Below are 23,946 nucleotides of genomic sequence, written 5' to 3'. Positions count from 1 at the left end.
CGAGTCCCAGCCCTGGTGACTTGTGTTCTCACTTTATCTCTCTCTCTCTCTCTGGTGAGCACATGAGCCCTATAACAAATTTAAAAAATAATAATAATAAATAAAATAAATAATTCTCTTTTTTTAGAGAAAGATTTTTGCTCGAGGGTGTGTGCGCTTGGTGGAGAGAAAGAGAGACAGAAAGTGAGAAATCATCCCTCAGGAGGATGGCTACACTGCCATCACTTCTCTGTTCTCGTCCTAAGATCTTGGGCAAGCATGCACACGTGCCCAGCATGAGTTTTAAGTCACCATGTCTTGGACTCAAGCTCTAGTTGACTACATGAGCATCCAGCGACGTAACTATTTTATCACCTACTGGTCCCAAAATAAAATAAATAATTCTTAAAAAAATGTTTTTTTTAAAATTATTTTTATTATACTTATTATTTTGAATATTGTGGATGTGTGTTGCACATTATTTTTGTCTTTAATACCTATTATGTTCTGCAGATTACACCAGAATCTATACCAGTAACAAGAAATAAAAAAGAAAAGAATATTCAATGTATCTTTGATTTTATAATAAAAATTACAGAAAAGAAACCTAGATCAAATATTGTGACTAGAAAGGATAGGCTAAATGTAAAATAAGAGAGCACTTTTTTGGTGCTGCTATGTACCAAAAAGCTGAGTTTACAGTTCTCTCCAATAACTTTCTGTAGCATTTTGTCTCCTATTTAAAGTGAAAAGTTTTAAATTTCTTGGAAATGATAATTGGTGATTTACTTAAAAGTTAAAGGATACAGAAATAGCATTGTAAGAACACAGACTAATTGTGTATTTACTCAGAATTTAAATGGATATTCAGCTCTGACAAACATTCGAAAACTATGTATAGCTATGACATTTTTCACAGATGTAATTTTTGGTTTTGAAAGCCTACATTTAAAAATCTATTATTTAAGATGACATAGTATTCACTGCCATTTAGCAAGAGGGTAGTAAACAAATGGGTTCTTGTTGTCATTTTGTTTTTTTTGCGAGAGCAATAGCAGTCTTCTTTTGTGTCAGTAACTAGACTGACTCCCAAACAAAGGAGTAATTTAATCGGATTCCCAAAGCATGTCAATCCATATTAACCCTGTGGCAACTCTTTTGGAACATTTGGCCTCTGGAATAGTGAATTTTTGGCCATGAAACTTATAAAACAAATACCATTTGTATTATGAAAGTTTTCTTTCAGTCAAGGTTTGTTTATCTATTGGAGGTTGTATGGGACAGTGGGAGTGGCTTTGTGGTGACAGACCCATGAAACCTTGAGAATATTCCTTTGTCTATATAATGGGAATACATACAAGGGATTTTGATGTAATATATATAAAATAGGCACCACAGCAAATTGTTTAAATGCAAGGCCCTTGGGGATAAACCACATCTTATGGAATTATGACTACTAGGGCCAGCGGGTAGCATGTGGCCAAGGCACTGGATTCCACAAATCACTCTGGGCTCATACATGTGCATATCCAAAATTCCAGAAAGAGAATGTGGGAGAAGAGATTGTAGTGTGACTACTCCCCACCCCTGGGGGAGATTTCTCACTTTCCCACTCATTGTTTCTCTCTGTCTCTCTCCAGCCAGCACCTGCACTCCAAGGCAGGAAAAAAAAAAAAAGTATGAATCTCGTCAACTTTGTTGATCACTGTATTCCTCTGGTTTAAAATGGTTCTTAGAGGGGCCAGCAGATGGCGTAGCAGTTATGTCATTGAACTCTCACAAGGCTAATTGTGGTTTGAGATCTGGATCCTGTGGCTTAAAACCCACCGGGTGCATGTGTGTCCATGTCCAAGATCCTGGAGGAGAATAGAGTGGGAGGGATTGCAGTGTGTGATCATCATCCCTGGGGGGTGATTTCTCGCTTTCTCTCTGTCTCTCTGTCTGGCGAGTGCATGTGCCCTATAGCAAAAGTGCCTCTCCCCAAGAAAAAAAGGTTCTTAGCACATAGTATATGCCCAATAAACATTTGTTCACTAAAGAGAATCAAAGAATCCTGACTTTGTGACTTCTTGGTTATAGGACTTCCTAGCAAGTTCTTCTATGAGCCCATTTTTACAAAGTTCTGATCAAATAAACATGGTGTACAAGTTTAACCTATTAGTCGTTATTGTTAAGATAATCTGTACACAGTGTAAAAGCAGCAGGCACTCAGTATGTGAAAACTCATTTGAATATATATTTACATATTTGTAATTTAAATTTACCATTAAAAAGCTGCCTATTTAAAAGACGATATTAATGAAGATGGTGTTATGAATCAAAAAACTATTGGCTTTACATAACATTATGCCTTTGAGGTCTTGAAAATTGCTAAGCACAGATATCATCATTTAAAAAATATATTTGGAAGGCATTCACTCACAATTTAAAAGTGTTGTTTAGAAATATTGTCTTAGATATTGCTTGCCTACTATCACTGTAATAGCAAAAATCTGCTATTGTCTTTCACTAAAGAAAATAGTCTGAAGAGTGTGAGAAACAGGGGTGTCTTGAAAAAGTTTATGGAAAGCTTGTATTATGAAAAAATTATGCATGAATTTCAAAAATTTTTTGCATCAAATAAACTTGTACTTTAATTCCATTTTTCATAAACCTTTTTGTCGCTCCTTGAAGTTGGCCCATTGGTTCACCAGTCTTCAGGACAATTGAAAAATCCTCATCTTTTAAATATAGAACTTCTAGAAGATTGAGCTATATGAGCTATTTTGCGATGTCAAATTAATCAATACATAGTTCAGTGCATATTGCAAAGAAGACAAATAAACGAAATTACTTGTCACTTTAACTCAAAATGCGCTTTTTATACACATGCACATGAAGGTTCTTCAAAAGTCTATGAAAAAATGGAATTAAAGTACAAGATTATTTGTTGCAAAAAAAAGGTTTGATCCACACCTAATTGTTTCATAATATGCAGTTTTCATGAGTTTTTGAAGACTCTTGTATATGTCCTTTTAGACTTTAAAATGTAATCTTTAAGGTATAGTTACCCTCTAGAAATAAATTTGAATATATATTTTTAAATTTTATGCACAGAACAAAGGGTCTCTCTTTGCTTTGCTTACTTCTTATTTTATAATGATCTTCATTTCATAAGAGACAAAATTTAGAAAGGTTTAATTAGGGAGTGTGACCTGCCAGGGAGATGATGTCAGCTCTTCTTTTCTCTCAAATCTAATTTTTTCTTCTTTTTCCTCTTTCTGCTTTATCTTTCTTTAATGTTACTCACCTTTCCGTTTTTGTTTTTAAATCTGAATTTATTTATTGGTAAATTAAAAATTGCATGTATTTTATTCTTAAAAATATCTGAGAGAGGGCAGCAAGTGCCATGGTGGACACTCCCACATGGCTGATCACAGTTTGAGTCCTGGACCTGGTGGCTTGCTTTCTCACTTTCCTTCTCTTTCTCCTCTCGCTCTCTCTCTCTGTCTCTCTAGTGAAATTAAATGAATGAATAAATAAAATAAAATAAATAATTCTTTTTTAAAAACTAAGTAAATTTTAGTGTTCTCGCCACAAGTAAGTATGTAAAATAGTATATAGCTTGGCATTCTATAATGTATACATATTTCATCTTTACTTTTGTGTGTGTGTGTAGTTCTCTATAGGGTTCTTACTCTTGCTGAAGAGAGACAGTGAGAAAGAGAGAGAAAGTAAGACATCATCCCCCAGGGGTGTTGGCCATGGCCACAATCTCTTCTCCTCTCCTGGATTTTGGGCATGCTTGCAAATGCTTCCTATATAATTTTCAAACTGCTGAGTCCAGGACTCAAACCATGCAGTCAGCCATGTGGGATCCAGCACACTAACTTTCTTGCCACCTGCTGGTCCCCCTTTCTTTCTTTTTTTTTCTTGCTTTGTTTTTGTTTTTGTCTTTTAATCATGCTTTCTTTTACCAGGACTTTATTTCAGGATTGCCTCTGGGACATTATGGCTTTGTCCCCAAAATGATCCTCATTGTCCAACCATGCTTCCACCCACAACCATGCTTCACTTCTTGCTCTGCCAGATCTGTTTCCAAGGCAGTTCTACCGTACAAAGTTTATTCATATATATTCTTTGTGGGACCTATAGCAAAAGTACTCACGGATTGATGATAGTGGGTAAAAATGCTGATTTTGTTAAATGTCTCTAGGAAAGGAAAGGGTATTCCATAACAAAGAGTGAAAAGAGACAGGAGGAAATCAAAGAAAACTGAGGGGGAATAAAGCAGAATGAAACACAGGCAGAGTGAGAGAGAGAGCAAACTGCACCTGAATGGGGATGGCCTGGTTATGAGGGACCAGACAAAAAAAATCCATTCCCTGCTTGTGATACCTGAGCTTGTCACATAGATTATTGAGATTCAAAGATAATCTATTTGGAGGATGGAAAAATGATGCACAAAGTGGTTCAGGATGAAGGATGAGGCAACAGATGGGGCAAAGGGTGCCTGCATTATATTGAGTTATCTCTGAGTGGTCATCTCACGCTGCCTTCCATCCTGCCTGAGATCCTGCCTCCTACAGAAATCGGCTTCACTTCAAGAATCAGAACTGCTGGACCCTGACTCCAGGCTTCTTTCTCTTCTTTCAGCTCTCTCTCTCTCTTCACAAATGAAATTGTCTCCTTCACTCTGTCTTTATTTTCCACCTCAGCCTATCTCTGCTCCTAGTGCCATCCATCGATCTTTCCTGCCAGCTTTAGGAAGAAAGATCAAGGAACAGAAAACCTACTCCAATCCTTTGCTTGTCTTTCAAAAGCACTGATGATCTAACAAAATGAAAGATGAGAAGTTACTTCCAAGGCTTGACTAATTCATACTTTTCTAGCAAAGTAGCCTCACCATCCCAGGGAGTGGATCTTGGTAATGACCGTCCTATGCCTGGCATGCTCTGTATCAGCTTTTCAAGCCCATTTTGTCTCACCTTCCCTAAGATGTTTCTTTTAACATCTTAAGTCTATTTTGAACCTATCTTTCTTGGATAATATCAGAAAGTTCAGAAATTAATATTTGGCTAATTGTTCATAACTGTTTGTCTCTTTTCTCCAACCTGACACCAAGGGTGAGAACAGGGGCCAAGGTCTTAGGAAACTTTGAATGCCAACGCTAGCTGACTGACTAGATCTTCTCAAGCCTGGGGAGAGCCTCATCATTTATGATATACCTGGAGCACAACTTCTATCTCCAAGTCCCTGTTCTTCACAAGCCTAAAAAAGGTCACTGTTAAAAAAGGAAAGTTTATTTTATAATCACAAAGAAGAAAGATCTGAAAATTGCATCATTGGGAATGTTACAAGGCAGACGTTCTTCTTTAATCACCTTGTCATGCTGGTTTCCTTTTATTATTTACGCAGTTTTACTTCCCCTGCATTATATAATAAAAATATGAGTTTCTTTGTTCAGAACATCAATTGCTCTGAACTTCGATGTGCGACCTTATATTCAGGATTTATATTTTAACTTCTGGTTAGCAATGTTGTCAGGCAGTACTTATCAATATCAAAAGTATGTTTCTACATAAGAACACTATTGATAATTTTTCCCATGGTAACATTTAAAAAAATTCAATTTGACATTTTCTTTCCCAATTAATTGATAACAGATATCTCTGGGTTGCTGATTACAGCACTAATGCAAGAAGTTCTTTCTCTTTTTTTTTTGAACTTCAAACACTTACTGAAAGGTGAATGCTTGTGATTCATTTTCTACAAAACACTGCATTTCTCATCCATGCTGGAATCAAGCAGAGCACCAAGTAATGACCTGATTATGTATTCCCTGGGCCACACGTATCTAAGTTTCCAACTTCATGTGAGAATTAAATATTAGTATGTGGTAACATTTCAATTTCACAACTGAGTTCTGCCTATGGAGATCTAAGTCGCAAATCATTTCAGGTTTGGAAAGGGAATTCAGTTTTCATATTTTTCTTGACTATCATTGTTTATTTATTTAGTTTTAGATTTTTTGCTATAGGGCACAAGCAACCATTGGAGAGAGACAGAGACAGAGTGAGGAAAAATGAGAAATCACCCGCACAGATGGAATGGTCACACCACAATCCCTTTTCTTCTATTCTCCTCTCAGAATTTTGAGCACACATAAACATACATCGGTGTGATTGTCAAGACAACCAGTCTGGGACTCAAATCACAAAGTTGGCTACATGGAATCCACTGCCTTAACCATCACACCAACTAATGGGCCTATAGTTCATGTTTTTATTGAATATTCATTGTCAAAACTAAATACTTCAGTTTCAATGATTCTTTTTTTCTCTTTGATACTTACATGACCAAGAAAAATAAAGATTGTTCATTTACAATATTTTCAGATTTTATTATTTCTAATGAATGTTTTGGTTGTCTTAAACACATCAACAATCTAATTTTGTGCTAAGATGTTCGACTTTGGAATTTGTTAAAGTAATTCTACATTAGAAGATAAAGAAAGTGAGGCATGATTGTTAATATATGAAACATTTATATTTTGGATAAAAGTCCTAAAAAGAAAGAAAATATTAGATCAAATCATGAAAAAATTCAGGATTAACATTTTAGTTTCCTTAGCAAGTTCTAAAAATGGTAAGCAACTAATAGAATTCAATTTAGTAGAAGGAAGTATAATGAACCAGACAAAACCAATGCATTTTATTGACACCTGACCTCAGGGTCAAGTGATTAAAACTTTTTATTTTGTGATCAGCAAATATTTTGCTTTAAATAGCTGCATCTTATTACACTCCTAAACATTATGGTGGACATTTATGACAATCTAATTTAAACATAAGAATAATCTCATTGGGGCTATAGGAGGGTCCTTGAAGGAGTTAATTAAGCATTTTCTATGATATCTAGATTATTTCTAAGTCAATAATAGTATCACATAGAGATTTGTCTTTTTAGTCATGGTTTTAACAGATTTTATAACATATTTACTTATTTTTAAAAAGAAATTTTAATCATATGTATACACATATATAGTGAAATCATTACTGTAGTAGAACAAATTAACATGTTATCTCAGTTTACCTGTTTATCCACCTAAAAGAAGCTACAATCTACTAATTTAGCAAAATTCATAACTACAATCACTATTATTAACTACAGTCTTACATTGTAATAAAGCTTTTGACCCCTTTGCCCTACATATTTACTATACTTTATATTCATTAATTTATCACTATATTCTAGAATCCTTAACTGTGTTGAAGCACTACTCTCATTCTTTCACAACTAAGGAAGCTATGACCAGAAACAATAAATTCCCATGTTTTCTTTTGACCACTTCTCTACTTGCTATATCATTTATATTTTGCTATAATATTGATAATGTTTTAAAAAGTGTTAAACTCACTCAATGAAGTAGACTTCACCCTTCTCTGTGTAGGCCATTTCCCAGTTATCAGGCAATGGGTCTGAGTCCTCATTCTCTTCAGGTTTAGTTGGCTTTGTGTCATCTATCTGCTCCTTCAGCTCCTCAGGCTGACTGTACACCGGTGCAGGATAAGGCTGGGAGGGTGTCTCCCCTGAGGCACCTGCACTCTTATCTTCATGTTCACTGGATTCTGTAAGAGAACAAAACAATGACATGTGATTAGTCATGCCTATACCTCTGGAAGGTAGCTCTAGAATAAATATGGAGTGTATGGCATCAAGGGCTAAGCTCTTTGAAGGCTTAATAGGAAATATCTTCTGAAAAGCGTAATTGCAAACAGCCTTGAAAATCATCACTATGCCTATCTTAGTTCTCCTCTCATTATTCTTGTGTATCCTTTAACTATGATTGTTGTTGACTGAATTGGACATTTGAAGGGTACAATGTAAGGACTAACAACACAGGTAGAATATGCAAACTCATGGGCCATAAGGACGCCTACATCCTAATGGGTAGAACATGTGAATGTTACTTTGCATCACAAAAGAAGACTTGCAGATGTAATTAAGTTAATGACCCTGAAGTAGGGGATTATCTGTGATGATGCATGTAGATTCGACAGAATTACAAGGGTCTTTAAGAGTGGAAGAGGTAAGCAGAAAAAGGGGATGATGAGGAGATGAGAGTAGTAAAAAAATGACCAAAGAGCTGTCAGGTTACTAGCTTTGAAGATAGAAAAACAATACAAATTCAAGGGATATGGGTGGCCTCTGAAAGCTGGAAAAGGCAAGGGAGTGAATTATTCCCTAGAGACTCCAGAAAGTAATACAGACCTGCCCACAACTTGATTTTAGCCCATGGGGACCAATGTCAGGTTCATAACTTACAGAATGAAAAGATAAAACATTTGTATGGTTTTAAGCAACTAAATTTATGGTAATTTGTTACAGCAACAGTAGAAACCTAGGAGGTCAGAGCAAAACCGAAAGACATATCATACCTTCAGAGAAATAACAACAGTCTTAGAAGACAGATCCAAGTGTCCCAACATGTAAATAGTATGAGTTCCAGAGAAACACATGGGGAAAAAATAAATCAATAAACAATAGAAGAAATTTACCTAAGATGAAGAAACACTCACTGCATCAGAGCCTAGATTAATGAAACAGAGATTCTGGGACCAGCAGGTGGTGTAATGGTTACATTACTCGGACTCCCACATAGTCTACTATGGTTCGAGTCCTGACCCGGTGGCTTAAACTAATGCCAGGCATGTGTGTGTGCATGCCCAAAATTCCAAGAAAAAAATAGAGGAGTAGAGATTGTAGCATGGCCATTCTCCCAGGGGTAATTTCTTTACTTTCTGTCTTTCTGGTGAGTATAGTGCCCTATAGTAAAAATCTCTCTCTCAAAAAAAAAAAAAAAAAAAAACAAAACAACTTGATTTTAGCCCATGGGGACCAATGTCAGGTTCATAACTTACAGAATGAAAAGATAAAACATTTGTATGGTTTTAAGCAACTAAATTTATGGTAATTTGTTACAGCAACAGTAGAAACCTAGGAGGTCAGAGCAAAACCGAAAGACATATCATACCTTCAGAGAAATAACAACAGTCTTAGAAGACAGATCCAAGTGTCCCAACATGTAAATAGTATGAGTTCCAGAGAAACACATGGGGAAAAAATAAATCAATAAACAATAGAAGAAATTTACCTAAGATGAAGAAACACTCACTGCATCAGAGCCTAGATTAATGAAACAGAGATTCTGGGACCAGCAGGTGGTGTAATGGTTACATTACTCGGACTCCCACATAGTCTACTATGGTTCGAGTCCTGACCCGGTGGCTTAAACTAATGCCAGGCATGTGTGTGTGCATGCCCAAAATTCCAAGAAAAAAATAGAGGAGTAGAGATTGTAGCATGGCCATTCTCCCAGGGGTAATTTCTTTACTTTCTGTCTTTCTGGTGAGTATAGTGCCCTATAGTAAAAATCTCTCTCTCAAAAAAAAAAAAAAAACAACAAACGAAAAGAAACACAAAGATTCCTAGACACATTTAGGTGAACATTTCAATATTCAATGTTAAAAAATCAAGCTTAGGATTAGCAGGCGACATGATGGTTAAGGCATTGAATCTCACATAGTCAACTCCATGGTTTGAGCTCAGGACCTGGTGGCTTGAAATCTACGCTGTGTGAGAATGCCCAAAATCCAGAGAAGAGGATAGAGGAGAAGGGATTGCAGTAACACAATCCCTTTAGGGGATAATTTATCACTTTCCCTCTCTCTGTGTTTCTTTCTGTCTCTCTCCAGCAAGTGCTTGAGCCCTATGGCAAAAATCTTTAAAATAAAATAAAATACAAGTGTAGCAGCTTCCACAGTGAAGAAATGTACTTATTTATAAAGAAAAGAGAAGCACAACAGCATCACACCTCCCATCTGAAATACTCTGAGCTCAAATATAGTAGAGTAACATCTATAGTAATCTGAGGGAAAAAAGTACAATCCAAGAACTTAATTCCACTGTGATATCATTCATGTAGGTGTGAGTTTAATTGTGTAATGGGGATATTTCTGAAATATTCCCTAACACATATTTCAAGTTATTCAGATTTTTTTCTTGTTCCTATTTAATTCTTCTACCATTAAGGACAGAGCATGGGACTGAACTGACAGGTAAGAGTAGAACATGTACCACTAAGAAAAATTATTCAAGTAAATAAGAAAAACATAAAATAGAGGAAGGAGTTCCTGTAAGGGAAGATAGTAACTGGGAGAGAAATAAGTTTAGATGCAAGCAACTGCCTGGCTCACACAGGGGTCCAGTACTGCCACTTTCAAGTTTCTGTCAGGTATGTGATGGTAGCCATAGGATCAGGGAAAGCCCAGAAAAGTTCAATGGACTGAAAAGCAGAGGAGTTATGTATTCTACTTTAGTTCAGAACTTTGGGAGAAACTTTTTTTTTTTTAAAGAATTCTTTTATTTAACTTTATTTGTACATTTACTTATTTTAATTTGACCAGAGAGGTGCAGAGAGAGAGAAAATGAGAAAGCAAGCCACCAAGTCGAGGACTCACACCACAGTTGGCCATGTGTGAGTCTAGCACTCTTAACTACCATGCCACCTGCTGGCCCCTGGGAGAAATGTTTTAAGAGTGGCCTAAAAATTCCCATTGGTTGATTGGTGCTGAGGACAGTGGAGTGCAAACATTTGGCAAATGCTACTCCAAGACTCCCCTCTGGCCTTAACAGCATGCATGAAAGTTCAAGCACACATGGATGGGAGGTATGGAAAATAGCTAAGAATTGAGAACCAACAGGTTACTATGGCCTCCTCAAAGCAGATGTAGTATGGATAGCTTAATTCAGAAACTGGAAGGAAAACACTGCTGAGATTTAGAAGGGCTGAAATACAGTGAGAGAGGATGTGGAAATAAGACCGTCATCTTAAAAATATGAAATTATAGGGACCAGCAGTTAGCTTAATGGTTATGTCACTGGACTCCCATGTAGTCGACCGTGGTTCGCATTCTGGAGCTTAAAACTCATGCTGGGTGTGTGTGCATGTGTGCCCAAGAACCTGAGAGGAGAATGGAGGAAAAGGGATTGCGGCGTGGTCATCCCCCCTGGTGGGGTGATTTCTCGCTTTTTGTCTTTCTGTCTCTCTCTATCTGTCTGGAGAGCGCACATACCCTGTAGCAAAAACAAAAACAAAAACAAAACCTCTTCAAAAAATATTAAATTATACAATCATATGGAATGCATTAATTAACTGTTAAAATTTAAATATATGTGTGTATATGTGTTTGCGTGTGTGTATACTATATATATTTGCACAAACACATAGAAACATATCTGATGGGACTGTGTAAAGTTAATGAAAAATGGAATCAAAGTAAACATTTGTTTTGGTGAAAAAGATTTTGAAATCCATGCATAGTTCTTTTTTTCTTTAATGAGACACTTTTTCTATGAACTTTTTGGAGATCTTATTATATCTGTATTATTCTGACTCAGTAACCCCACTTTGAGAATACATCCTCTAGATATAAAAGCACTAATGGATAAGGATAACTATACAAAAATTATTATTATAGTATTGTATCGTTTATACTAGCAAAATTATTTGAAGCTATATCAGTAATTATTTGAAGCTATATCAGTAAAAATATGATTTCCTAAAGAAAAAAATATCTTTATCTATCAATCTGTCTATCTATCTATTATTTCCTAAATTGTGGCTATTATTAGTGTGGAAAACTATATAGTTTTAAAACAATGAATTATATCTGTAGCTATTAACCTAGAAAGATGCTTATATTTATTACTCAAAGAATAATCCAAGTTGCAGAGTAAGGTATATTGTAAATTTTATTTTTCTAAGTAAGCAAGTTATCATAGGCATATATATATATGTGTGTGTGTGTGTATGTATATATTATATATGTAATTATATATATAATTTTGAATTTATCTATATGAGCATAAAAACAATATACAACAGACTGTCTACTTTGTTTACCACAGGACAATAAATTTGTATGGAAATTGAGGAAGTTTAATTTACATATTTTTTGCATTCATTTACTATTATTTTATAACTTTAAAATATAATAAAGACAATTGAAAATGAGCAAATTAAAGTAGAATGTCATCTTTGTCTCAATATCAATTATTTGGGTCAATTATTTTTTTAAGAGAAATTTTTGTTGTAGGGTACATACACTTACCAAAGAGAGACAGAGAGACAGAAAGAGAGAAATCACCCCCTAGGTGAAATGACCATGCTGCAATCCCTTCTCCTTCATTCTCCTGTTGGGATTTTGGGCACTCACGCACACACACCTAGTGTGAGTTTTAACCCACTAGGTCTGTGATTTAAGCTACAACTACATGGGAGTCCAGCAATGTAACTATTATGGCATCTGCTGGTCCCCAATTTGGGTCATTTTTTAATGTTAAAGTAGCCCTTAAAAATTAGGAAGCACATGGACCAGCAGGTGGTGTGACAGTTAAAGCACTGGACTCTCATGTGACTGACCGTGATTGAAGACCAGGACATGGCAGCTTGAAAAAACAACTGGGCACATGTACATGAGTGCCCAAAATCCTGAGAGGAGAATGGAGGATAAGGGAATGTGGTGTGGCCATCCTCCCTGGGCTGTGATTTCTCACTTTCCCTCTGTCTCTGGCAAGCACATGCATCCTATGGCAAAACAAACAAACAAACAAACAAACAAAAAAACAAAAACCTTTAAAAAATTAGGAAGCACAGAATGCTTTACAAATTCATTGTTTAGCCCTTAAAAAGAGGAACTTAAGGGACCTGATGGTGGCACAGTGTTAAAACATAATGTTCTGTGAAGCGGAACCAAGTGTAAAGTTCTTAGTTTGTGTCTAGGAACTCCCTAAGTGTGTTTGGAATGTGTGTGCCCATGATCTGGAGGCTGGCCAAAGCTGGGGGATGGACTATAGTGTTAACGCCCTGTTAAGGTTACTGTCTGTCTCTCTCACTCATGTAAGAAATAAATAATATTTATTAAAAGAGGAATTTACAAAGATGATATGATCCTGAGAGATAGAGTAGCCCAGACAATTCCTGAACAGATTTGCCTTTTAAAAGTTATCTTGGAAAGAATCAGAGAGAGGAGGTACATTGCTTTCTATAATCTCTTGCTATAACTCATCACAACACATAATTACCAAAGCATGGAACATACTCTTCTCAGGTATTACCACGTATGTTGCACTGAAAAGTCAAAATGTCAAGACCAAATTCTGAACATATTTATTTAATATTCAATTAATGTTTATTAAACCCTCAACTGATGCCAGACACTGTGAACGGAAAAGTGAACGAGAGAGAGGCATGATTCTTGTTCTCACAGAACTCATAGAAAATACATCAAGATGTATAGTCATTCTATAATTTTAAGTGGTAAGAGTGCAAACAAAAAGAAAAGTTGAGATCTTATGCATACGCATTCACCTAATCTCATATGAAGAGTCAAGGAAAGGTTCTTTTTCAATATGCTATAAAATCTGAGACTGCTGTCAAAGGAAGATAAGGGAGAAAGAAATAGACAAAAAAAAAAAAAAGGGCTGTATTGGGCAAGGCTTTGTAAGCCATGCTCAGGATCTGGAACTGCATCCTGAGAGCAATAGGTAAGAAAGGCTTTACTCAAGGGGAAAACAATTAGATTTTTATTTCCCACAAGGATGTCCTTAACTATCTTGGGGGCTTAAGGGTTGGGAAAGGTAGATGACTCCAGACCAATGGGAAACTATTTTTATGCTCCAGCCAAGAGATGGTAGTGGCATAGGGATGGAAAGTAGTGGATTGAAAAAAAAAAATATTTGGAGCATAGATTTTGTATGATTAAAAAAATATATTGGACAGATAAGAAGTCATGGTAAGCCTGGTGGGTGGTGAAGTTATTCCCTGGACAGGGAACATGAGAGAAGGAGCAAGCCTTTATAGTATGAAGAGAAGACGATGGGCATAGTTTTGGGCACACCAAATTAGAGGTCTATGCCAGACTTACAACAGAGACACCAACTCAGAAAGTTCTTGGCTGGAGAGAATCAACTTGAAAGACAACAGCATATGGCTAGATTGTATTATAGTTTAAGCCATGAGTAAATGAAGTTGCCAAGAGACACAGTGTGAGAAGTGGAAACAGAAATCTGTCGGGCAGCTGCCTGAGGAGCTCCAATATTTAACAGTCACTGAGAGAAGGAACCAGCAGAAGCAGATGAACAAAGAGCACCTGCAGAAATAACAGGGCACTAGTGGTCCTTCATGTCAAGAATTAAGGCAAGAAGCTTAGTAATGAACAAATAAATGGTTTCTCCAAGTATATATTATTAAATTCCCAAGAGACATGTAAGATATTTCTTGAAATAAATGTCTTTGAAGAGGTTTGTAATCATTTTTATCAATGTATCAGAAATCACTTAGCAAAGCTCTAACAGTTCATCAAACTCATGTTATTCATTCAGTTCTCTATTCTTTCCTAACTGATCAATCATTGCATTCATTAACAAGCATTCATTAACTACCTGTAATGTGCAAGACACTTGACAAGGTCTTAATGGGGGAGAGAAAAAGACATTTTTATCAGTCTATTGTGAATTAGAGTGAAAGGAGAGCAGAAAGTAGCACCTGCTTCCTTTATGGGATCATTGTAAGACAAATTGAGTAAGGTAAATGCAGAACCATGACACATTTACGATTAATAAAGACTGAACTAGGAATGTCACATATAGTGAGAGTCCAGAGCTTCTAGTGAAACCCAGAATCCACTGGCAGCTTTGAATCAGGTCAGAACTCCCATGAAGAGGCAGAATCTGTTCCTAAAAGAGCAAAGTAGAAAATTTAGAGGAAGAAAAAGATTGAGTCAAGCAGGCCCAGAGTTTTCTTCTGAGTTGTATCACTGCAATAGTTCCTGTACCTCCATGGGCAGAGTGAGCCAACGGGCCAGTGGAGTGCCAAGTCGGTACCTCCTAGATGTGCATGGCTATATGGCAGGTAGAGAAGAAGTGCCTTCCCACCCCTGGTTAACTCCATAGAGTATATAACAATTGCTTCTTAAATGATCCCCCTGATACAAAACAGTTACATAAACACTCCTAAGAAAGACTGCAGCGAGTTGAAACAAGAATCCTAAGGCAGCTGGCTAAGGAATTCCAATGTTTGTCAGTAGAGAAGACGTTAGTCTTATGTTTCCTATACTACTAGGAAATAGAATTAATTACGTCAATTAATGATATAAACATTTGAGAGCCTAGTAATTACCAGGCTCTAAGCTGGGTGGTGTGCAGTCCAGAAGAATGTAGTCTGATTGGTATGTAATAGTTTGCTAGTGTCATAACCAACAACCACAAATTGAGTGGCTTAACAATAGATATTTACTGTCTCACAATTCTGGCAGCAGAAATTCTGCATCAAGGGGTTAGGAAATATATATATGCTTGTATATATGTGAATCTAGAAATGAAAAATTAATGACAGTAACATGTATGCTTAAGCCACTATGCAGTAATATTTTGGTTGGGAAATCACATTTTGTATGCTCTGATGATGCTCAGGGAATGAATGTAAATTAATTAATTAATTAAAAATGTTTCAGAAGAAAATTACAGTGCACTTGTAACTAGATTCTTGCTTTGTCCATAGTTTTAGTTTAAAGTATTTTGCGAATCAATAAAATGTGGGAAAAAATTAACTTCGGAAAAAAATGAATTGAAGTTAAATAAAATAATTCTTAAAATAAAAGAAAAATAAAGAAAGGCCAGCTCCCTCGGAAAAGATCCGTTTGAGGCTTTTCTCCCAGCTTTTGGTTATTTCTTTAGCCTGTGGAAGTATAACTCCAGTCTTCACATGGCATCTTCCCTGTGTGTATGTCTGGGTCCCAATTTCTTGTTTTTATGAGGATGCCAGTCACATCTACAATGACTATTTCTAAACAAAGGCATTCTGAGATAGTAAGTTTCTGACCATCAACATACAAATTTTGAGGAGATAAATTCAACTCATGTAGTAGTATAATAAAATATTTCTTCTTACCAATTCACTGAACCAAAATTTACCATCTCTGGATACACAAATTACTGTTTCATATTTATTTCCCTGATTTACTAAGGAAAAGAGAAATTAACTTTGCTGTATTTTGGATAATATGATTAGATCTTTCTTCTGTATGTGGCTTAAATTTTTCAAAAGTCAAATATGTAGGGCTTTGCTTAAATAATTAAGAAATTACCCATTAATAATATCACATCATTTTAATAATACTCAGAGGAAAGGATTAGAACTTACATGATAACCCAGGATGCCTGGTTAGGTCAGACATTCTTGCTATTATCTCTGGCCTCATGAGTTTGGTTAAGAACTATGATGGGACCTCAATAAGTTTATGAAAAAAAAAGGAAAATGGAATGAAAGTATGAGCTTATTTTGTTGCCCAAAATTTTGAAATCCAACAAAGAATACAGTTCCTACCAAAAAACATCTCTTCATCCACATTTGCCACCCATTCCAGAGTATGGAGGAGGGCTCTTTGAGAGCACCCACCATAACTGAAGTCACCAGGTACATATTGGAGAACTGATGGCATCAGCAATGTATCTTCCAAATCAGAAGAAAGAACTGATGTCATTCAGATTGGGAACTTTTGGCTCTGTTACCTTGATTTAAGATACTCATATTAACATGCCATACCAGTCATGGAAACTAAGAACACTTGATGAGAATAAAGTACTTCTGACTGTGACTACAGTATTTACTGAGATTCAAATACAAATTAAGGAAAACCTCTGCATATTAGCTTTGATCAAACTAAAAAACACAACATTTCTCTATTTTGGAAGGTAAGTGAATGACTCCTATTCCTTTCATTATTACTTTGAAAGAAGCTGGATTGAGTGTCTTTCCTATTGAGAACTCTTAATTTTTATGTGGTTATAAACAATAAGGTCTCTTTGGCAGAAATGAAAGTTTTTTTGACAAATAGCCCTGTTAAGTTCAGGTTTGGTGTTTAGCCGGAGCAAGTGGCACACACTATATAATTCTACAAAAGTTGTTCTTAGGGTGGGGGAACATCCTACTGAAGAATCTACTGAAAACCTTAACTGGGCCCTTCTAATGTCCAGTAGTGATAGAGCACAAAATTTCAAGATAGATGAAGAGAGTGAGACCTTTTAAGTGAAACAAAGAAGAAATTGAGTGTTTCATTCCACTCTATATCACAAGGTTAAGGGTTCTGCTTCTAAAGAAGCAATGGAGGAAGTTAGGAGTTCCAACTGCCAGTTTATTGACTCTGTCAGATGCTACTTTCTAATATTAGGGTCCTCAGTTATTCTTAATATCCACTTACAAATTTTATTCAGTATGAAAAATCAAGCATGGTAGGAAAAAACATCAGGTATTTTTAAAAAATATAATATAATTAATGATTTCAAAAAATTTTGAAATCCCTGTTTTTTATAATACACATTTTTCACGATCATTTTGAAGACTTAACGTATGTGCATGCAAACATGCCCTCACTCATATCATATATACGACAGATATATGGTTTGAGAATTTTTGAACTATTTAAATTCTGCCTAAGAACAAGAAACCAAATAACTCATGTATGTCTTAAATTTTTAGTGTACTGTGAAGCTATTTCTTGATGAAGAAATAGCCAAGTAAAATAATCTGTTTGGACTTCCAAGGTATATTTCTCAGTATGGTTTTATTGTTAAATCTATAATTATCTTGTTTTCAATATGTAGAATGTAATTTTTACTTAAGATGTTTGCTGCTGAAGTGAACAGACTTTATCAAACATGGGTATTTTTTGAGCTCTGCACATTGCATTTCCATGTCGCTTAGATGTCTCACAAACCAGAGCAAGGATTTTTGCACTAACAATAGAAACAAAGAACATTTCTAAAGAAGGAACATCTCTTCTTAAAGAAAGATAATGATGAAACAATTTGCCCTGGGGCAAGACTGTTATACTTACTAGAAATTCCATAGACTATTGAAGCATGAAACATTTATAACATACAGTTTTACAAACAATGACTTATAAAAAAACATACTTTACCTATATATTTACTGTTGTGATGAAGAAATATAATACCTTTCATATTGTCTGCTCTAAGGTTTTATTGGATTCAGTAAGTATGATTTCCCTTTTTCCATAAGACACTTAGAACAGCTGGAAGATAAGTATATAGTACATGTACTGAAAGTCAATGAATGGGGAGAGTAAAATTATGCATTTTTATTTCAGTTCAGACTTTGTAAAGTTTTTAACTGCATTTATTTGAGAGAGACGGAGAGAGAGAAAGATAAAGACAAGTACTCTCTATAGGGTCTCATCTCACGGTCCTTCCTCCCAGCCCTTCTCAGTCAGCCAGGATCAAAGGCAAGCACACACACCCAGAATGTAAAAGTGGATGTGGCAACAGAACCCCAATTTTCCACATGGCCTCCAGCATTGCTGAGGGTTGCACAGCAGCTGCACCAATGAAGTTGGGTCAGTCTCTATAAATTTCATATCTCTGGTCAAGTCTAAGAGTTTGATATCACAAAAATATGCATAGTGGCCATTCCATTTGCTTACATATTAAATGCCCTGCCAGTCTCTAATACACTACCTTTTGGATGCAAGACAAGGATAAATCAGAATGTCATGGTTTTAAACGCCTCCATCCAGTTTCATTAATGAATAATCAGGGGCTAACAGGTGGTATGGTGGTTAAGATGCTGGACTCCCACATGGCCAAATGCAGTTCGAGTCCCAGACCTGGTAGCCTGCTTTCTCACTTCTCTCTCTCTCTCTCTCTCTCTCTCTCTTTCTCCGGTGAGCACATGTGCATGCCCTATATTAAAAAAAATTAATAAATAAAATAAATAATTTTTAAAAAGCATAACTAGCAACCAAGCAACCAAGATAAAACCATTTCTGGAAGAAGAATCTTATTTTATATCTTACCCATATTTTCATTTCACATGGTCTATGTATAAAGTTAATGTGACATTGACACTGGTATTCTTAGAAATGAGAGGAAATAATGAAGGATTTGTTTTTACACCAAAGAGAAAACTGTTGATTTCATTTCTTTGAACTGTCACAAAATTTGAATCTCTAAAATTTATTTTACCCTGTGCGAGAGCTCTGTGATTGGTATTTCTAATGGCTATGTGACAGATTTTAATAAATCCAGTAATTTTTTTCTCCTGTCTTTATATTATTTCATCAGAAGCAAACATGGCTGGAGAACATTTAAGATGACAGAAAAAAAGGATTGAGAGATATACTTGTAGTTGATAAGGGAAGGGAAAAGGAATAATTCAAGGATAATTTATTTTGTTTTACTTTTCCTTCACAACTCTCAGACAGCTGGCAAACATTCCCCACAAGAAGCAAAACAGAATTGCTAAGACAGCTGTTAGATTGGGTTTGAATTGGTTCTTTACAGTGTCATGTTCAGGAAGTTACTGAATTGTCCAATGCATGCCTCTATCTCCTTAACTGCACAATGGGATAATAGCACTATTTACCTATAAGGGTTAGAAGTGACAGTATATAAAGTGCCTAGAACAGTGAACTACTAGAATACAATAGATGTTTAGTAAATACCATAGATTATTCCTATTGAGTTCTCCTACTTATAACTAAATAAATGAGTGGTTAAATCAGTCAAGTGATCTAAATGAATTCTGCCTGGTAACAAGAAGTGTGGTCCATTTTCTCTGATTATTAGGATACTAGGTGCTTTCAAAAAATAATGCAGGTGCTCAGAAAGAATATACACAAAGGTAGCATTTCTTCTTTAAAGCGTGCTTGCATAAATTGAGATTTTTCTCTCTTAAGTGAGACATGCAATGAGGTTGAGTATTTTTAAAATTATTTTATTATTATTTTTCTTCATTTTTGATCAGCGAGAGACACAGAGAGAGAGAGAAAGAGAGAAAGAGTGAGAAAGCAGGCCGCCAAGTCTGGGACTTGAACCACAATCAGCCATGTGGGAATCCAGTGCCCCAATCACCATGCCACCTGCTGGCCAGAGGTTGAGTATTTAGAGGAGGAAAAAATAGGGACCAGCAGTTAGCTTAATGGCTATGTCACTGGACTCCCATGTAGTCGACCGCAGTTCACATCCCGGACCCAGTGGCTTAAAACTCACGCTGGGCACATGTGCGTGCATGCTCAAGATCCCGAGAAGAGAATGGAGGAGAAGGGACTGTGGCATGGCCATCCCCCCTGAGAGGTGATTTCTTGCTTTCTGTCTCTATGTCTCTGTCTGTCTGGCAAGTGCACGCGCCCTATGGCAAAAAACCTCTCCAAAATAAATAAATAAATAAATAAATAAAGGAGGAAAAAATAATTCTCAGAAAACACACTTCTCCCACCGCTAAGTTCCCCGCAATTTCCTCTAGAGTTCTGCATTTGCTTTTGCTGGGTACAAGGAGCTGCTACTGAGCCATGAATTTGGCTTGACTTTGACATCTTTGAGGGGGCCAAATCAGAGGTACAATTCCCCAATCCTATACCAGCCCAAGGCTTAGTCTCCTCATAAACCCCTGGGGCAAGCTTGACTTTCAAGTCTGCTTACATCTGATTATCCCCTCTGGTTTCTGCTCATCTGTGACCAAACCAGTGGATCTGACAGGGCATGAAGATTTGTCTCCACTTTCTTGCAAACCCAGTAATCCCATCAAAAAGTATACATGATATCGATCCAAGGTTTTATTGTATTAGAGTAGGAGGACTATTTGCTTCACTGCTGAAAATTGAAGTTCTCAGTGACAATTTTGAATGATAGGCTGTTGTAAATGAATTAAATGAATTAGTATTTCAGGGTTCATACTTGGATAAGAGAAAAATATCATTGTAATAAATAGTTAAATGGAAAGTTATGATAATTGAGTACTTATTATCTTAATTCTAATGCAATGTACATTTTGTCTATTTATATCATTGATTTTTTTTATTATCATGATTGCACAATAGATTATATCCTGTATTGAAAGGCAGCAGACACTGTCTTCACAAGGAAAGCAGTGAGAAGTCGGATGGTAGTGCAGCAGTAACGCAACTGTGTCCACATAGGTCCTCTGTTCACATCGCAGGAGTTCCTCTATACTCAGGGTGTATCCACATGCCCATGGTCCAAGCTGGCAGAGAATGAAACAGGATTGAGGCACAAAGACCCTGTTGTGGGTGCCTATGTCTCTCCTTCATTCCTTCAGGAGGCAATCATGTAATGGCCACCTATAAGCTACAGAGTCAGTTGATTAAAAGAAGTCAAGACTGTAGATTATTGCTCGAGGAACACTCTTACTAATTTCACCTACTTTCCCTAAACTTTCCAAAGTGAGAAGAATTATGACGTGGATGTTAAAATGTTGGCACAATGCAATTTTTGCTTAAAATGTAAAGAAAACAATTACTTGTTTTTTGATGTGGTGAAATATACACATGGTACAAAATCCAAAATCACAAAGGGAAAATACGGTGCAAAGCACGTTGTTCTCCAGTGCTCTGGCAATCCAGTTAACAAAGATGATTACTTTTTCCTGGTTCTTAAAAGATATGCAGGGAGGGACCAGCAGATAGTGTAATGGTTATGTAGTTGCATTCCCACATGACTGACAATGGTTTGAGTCCTGGACCCAGTGACTTGAAACTCACACTGGGTGCATGTGCATACATGCCCAAATTTCCAAGCAGAGAATGGAGGAGAAGGGATTGTGGCATAGCCATCCCCTCTGAGGGGTGATTTCTTGCTTTCTATCTCTCTCTCCCTGTCTCTCCAGTGAGCACACACATTCTATAGCAAAAATTCTCAAAAAAAAAAAAAGAGAGAGAGAGAGACATGCACATTGATTACTCACTTTAGTTGGTGATTTTTAAAGCGTGCTTGCATAAATTGAGATTTTTCTCTCTTAAGTGAGACATGCAATGAGGTTGAGTATTTTTAAAATTATTTTATTATTATTTTTCTTCATTTTTGATCAGCGAGAGACACAGAGAGAGAGAGAAAGAGAGAAAGAGTGAGAAAGCAGGCCGCCAAGTCTGGGACTTGAACCACAATCAGCCATGTGGGAATCCAGTGCCCCAATCACCATGCCACCTGCTGGCCAGAGGTTGAGTATTTAGAGGAGGAAAAAATAGGGACCAGCAGTTAGCTTAATGGCTATGTCACTGGACTCCCATGTAGTCGACCGCAGTTCACATCCCGGACCCAGTGGCTTAAAACTCACGCTGGGCACATGTGCGTGCATGCTCAAGATCCCGAGAAGAGAATGGAGGAGAAGGGACTGTGGCATGGCCATCCCCCCTGAGAGGTGATTTCTTGCTTTCTGTCTCTATGTCTCTGTCTGTCTGGCAAGTGCACGCGCCCTATGGCAAAAAACCTCTCCAAAATAAATAAATAAATAAATAAATAAAGGAGGAAAAAATAATTCTCAGAAAACACACTTCTCCCACCGCTAAGTTCCCCGCAATTTCCTCTAGAGTTCTGCATTTGCTTTTGCTGGGTACAAGGAGCTGCTACTGAGCCATGAATTTGGCTTGACTTTGACATCTTTGAGGGGGCCAAATCAGAGGTACAATTCCCCAATCCTATACCAGCCCAAGGCTTAGTCTCCTCATAAACCCCTGGGGCAAGCTTGACTTTCAAGTCTGCTTACATCTGATTATCCCCTCTGGTTTCTGCTCATCTGTGACCAAACCAGTGGATCTGACAGGGCATGAAGATTTGTCTCCACTTTCTTGCAAACCCAGTAATCCCATCAAAAAGTATACATGATATCGATCCAAGGTTTTATTGTATTAGAGTAGGAGGACTATTTGCTTCACTGCTGAAAATTGAAGTTCTCAGTGACAATTTTGAATGATAGGCTGTTGTAAATGAATTAAATGAATTAGTATTTCAGGGTTCATACTTGGATAAGAGAAAAATATCATTGTAATAAATAGTTAAATGGAAAGTTATGATAATTGAGTACTTATTATCTTAATTCTAATGCAATGTACATTTTGTCTATTTATATCATTGATTTTTTTTATTATCATGATTGCACAATAGATTATATCCTGTATTGAAAGGCAGCAGACACTGTCTTCACAAGGAAAGCAGTGAGAAGTCGGATGGTAGTGCAGCAGTAACGCAACTGTGTCCACATAGGTCCTCTGTTCACATCGCAGGAGTTCCTCTATACTCAGGGTGTATCCACATGCCCATGGTCCAAGCTGGCAGAGAATGAAACAGGATTGAGGCACAAAGACCCTGTTGTGGGTGCCTATGTCTCTCCTTCATTCCTTCAGGAGGCAATCATGTAATGGCCACCTATAAGCTACAGAGTCAGTTGATTAAAAGAAGTCAAGACTGTAGATTATTGCTCGAGGAACACTCTTACTAATTTCACCTACTTTCCCTAAACTTTCCAAAGTGAGAAGAATTATGACGTGGATGTTAAAATGTTGGCACAATGCAATTTTTGCTTAAAATGTAAAGAAAACAATTACTTGTTTTTTGATGTGGTGAAATATACACATGGTACAAAATCCAAAATCACAAAGGGAAAATACGGTGCAAAGCACGTTGTTCTCCAGTGCTCTGGCAATCCAGTTAACAAAGATGATTACTTTTTCCTGGTTCTTAAAAGATATGCAGGGAGGGACCAGCAGATAGTGTAATGGTTATGTAGTTGCATTCCCACATGACTGACAATGGTTTGAGTCCTGGACCCAGTGACTTGAAACTCACACTGGGTGCATGTGCATACATGCCCAAATTTCCAAGCAGAGAATGGAGGAGAAGGGATTGTGGCATAGCCATCCCCTCTGAGGGGTGATTTCTTGCTTTCTATCTCTCTCTCCCTGTCTCTCCAGTGAGCACACACATTCTATAGCAAAAATTCTCAAAAAAAAAAAAAGAGAGAGAGAGAGACATGCACATTGATTACTCACTTTAGTTGGTGATTTTTGACTTTTTTTTTTTAATTTGGAGAGATTTTTGCTATAGGGTGCATGT

At 36.7% G+C, this 23,946-nt stretch overlaps 1 protein-coding gene across 1 annotated transcript in view; it reads right to left on the bottom strand.

The window, feature by feature from the left end:
- MAGI2 (membrane associated guanylate kinase, WW and PDZ domain containing 2) overlaps nucleotides 1-23,946 on the bottom strand; it is a 701,446-nt gene that overhangs the window by 541,169 nt on the left and 136,331 nt on the right. Inside the window, exon 3 of the mRNA XM_027773307.1 lies at nucleotides 7,379-7,589. Coding sequence (XP_027629108.1) covers nucleotides 7,379-7,589 — 211 coding nt within the window. The remainder of the gene's footprint in view (nucleotides 1-7,378; nucleotides 7,590-23,946) is intronic.

The sequence above is a fragment of the Tupaia chinensis genome, unplaced genomic scaffold (genome assembly GCF_000334495.1).
Source record: "Tupaia chinensis unplaced genomic scaffold, TupChi_1.0 Scaffold000044_1, whole genome shotgun sequence".
NCBI lineage: Eukaryota > Metazoa > Chordata > Mammalia > Scandentia > Tupaiidae > Tupaia > Tupaia belangeri.
Note: the sequence above shows the minus strand (reverse complement) of the source record. Positions and strands in the feature narration are given on the sequence as shown.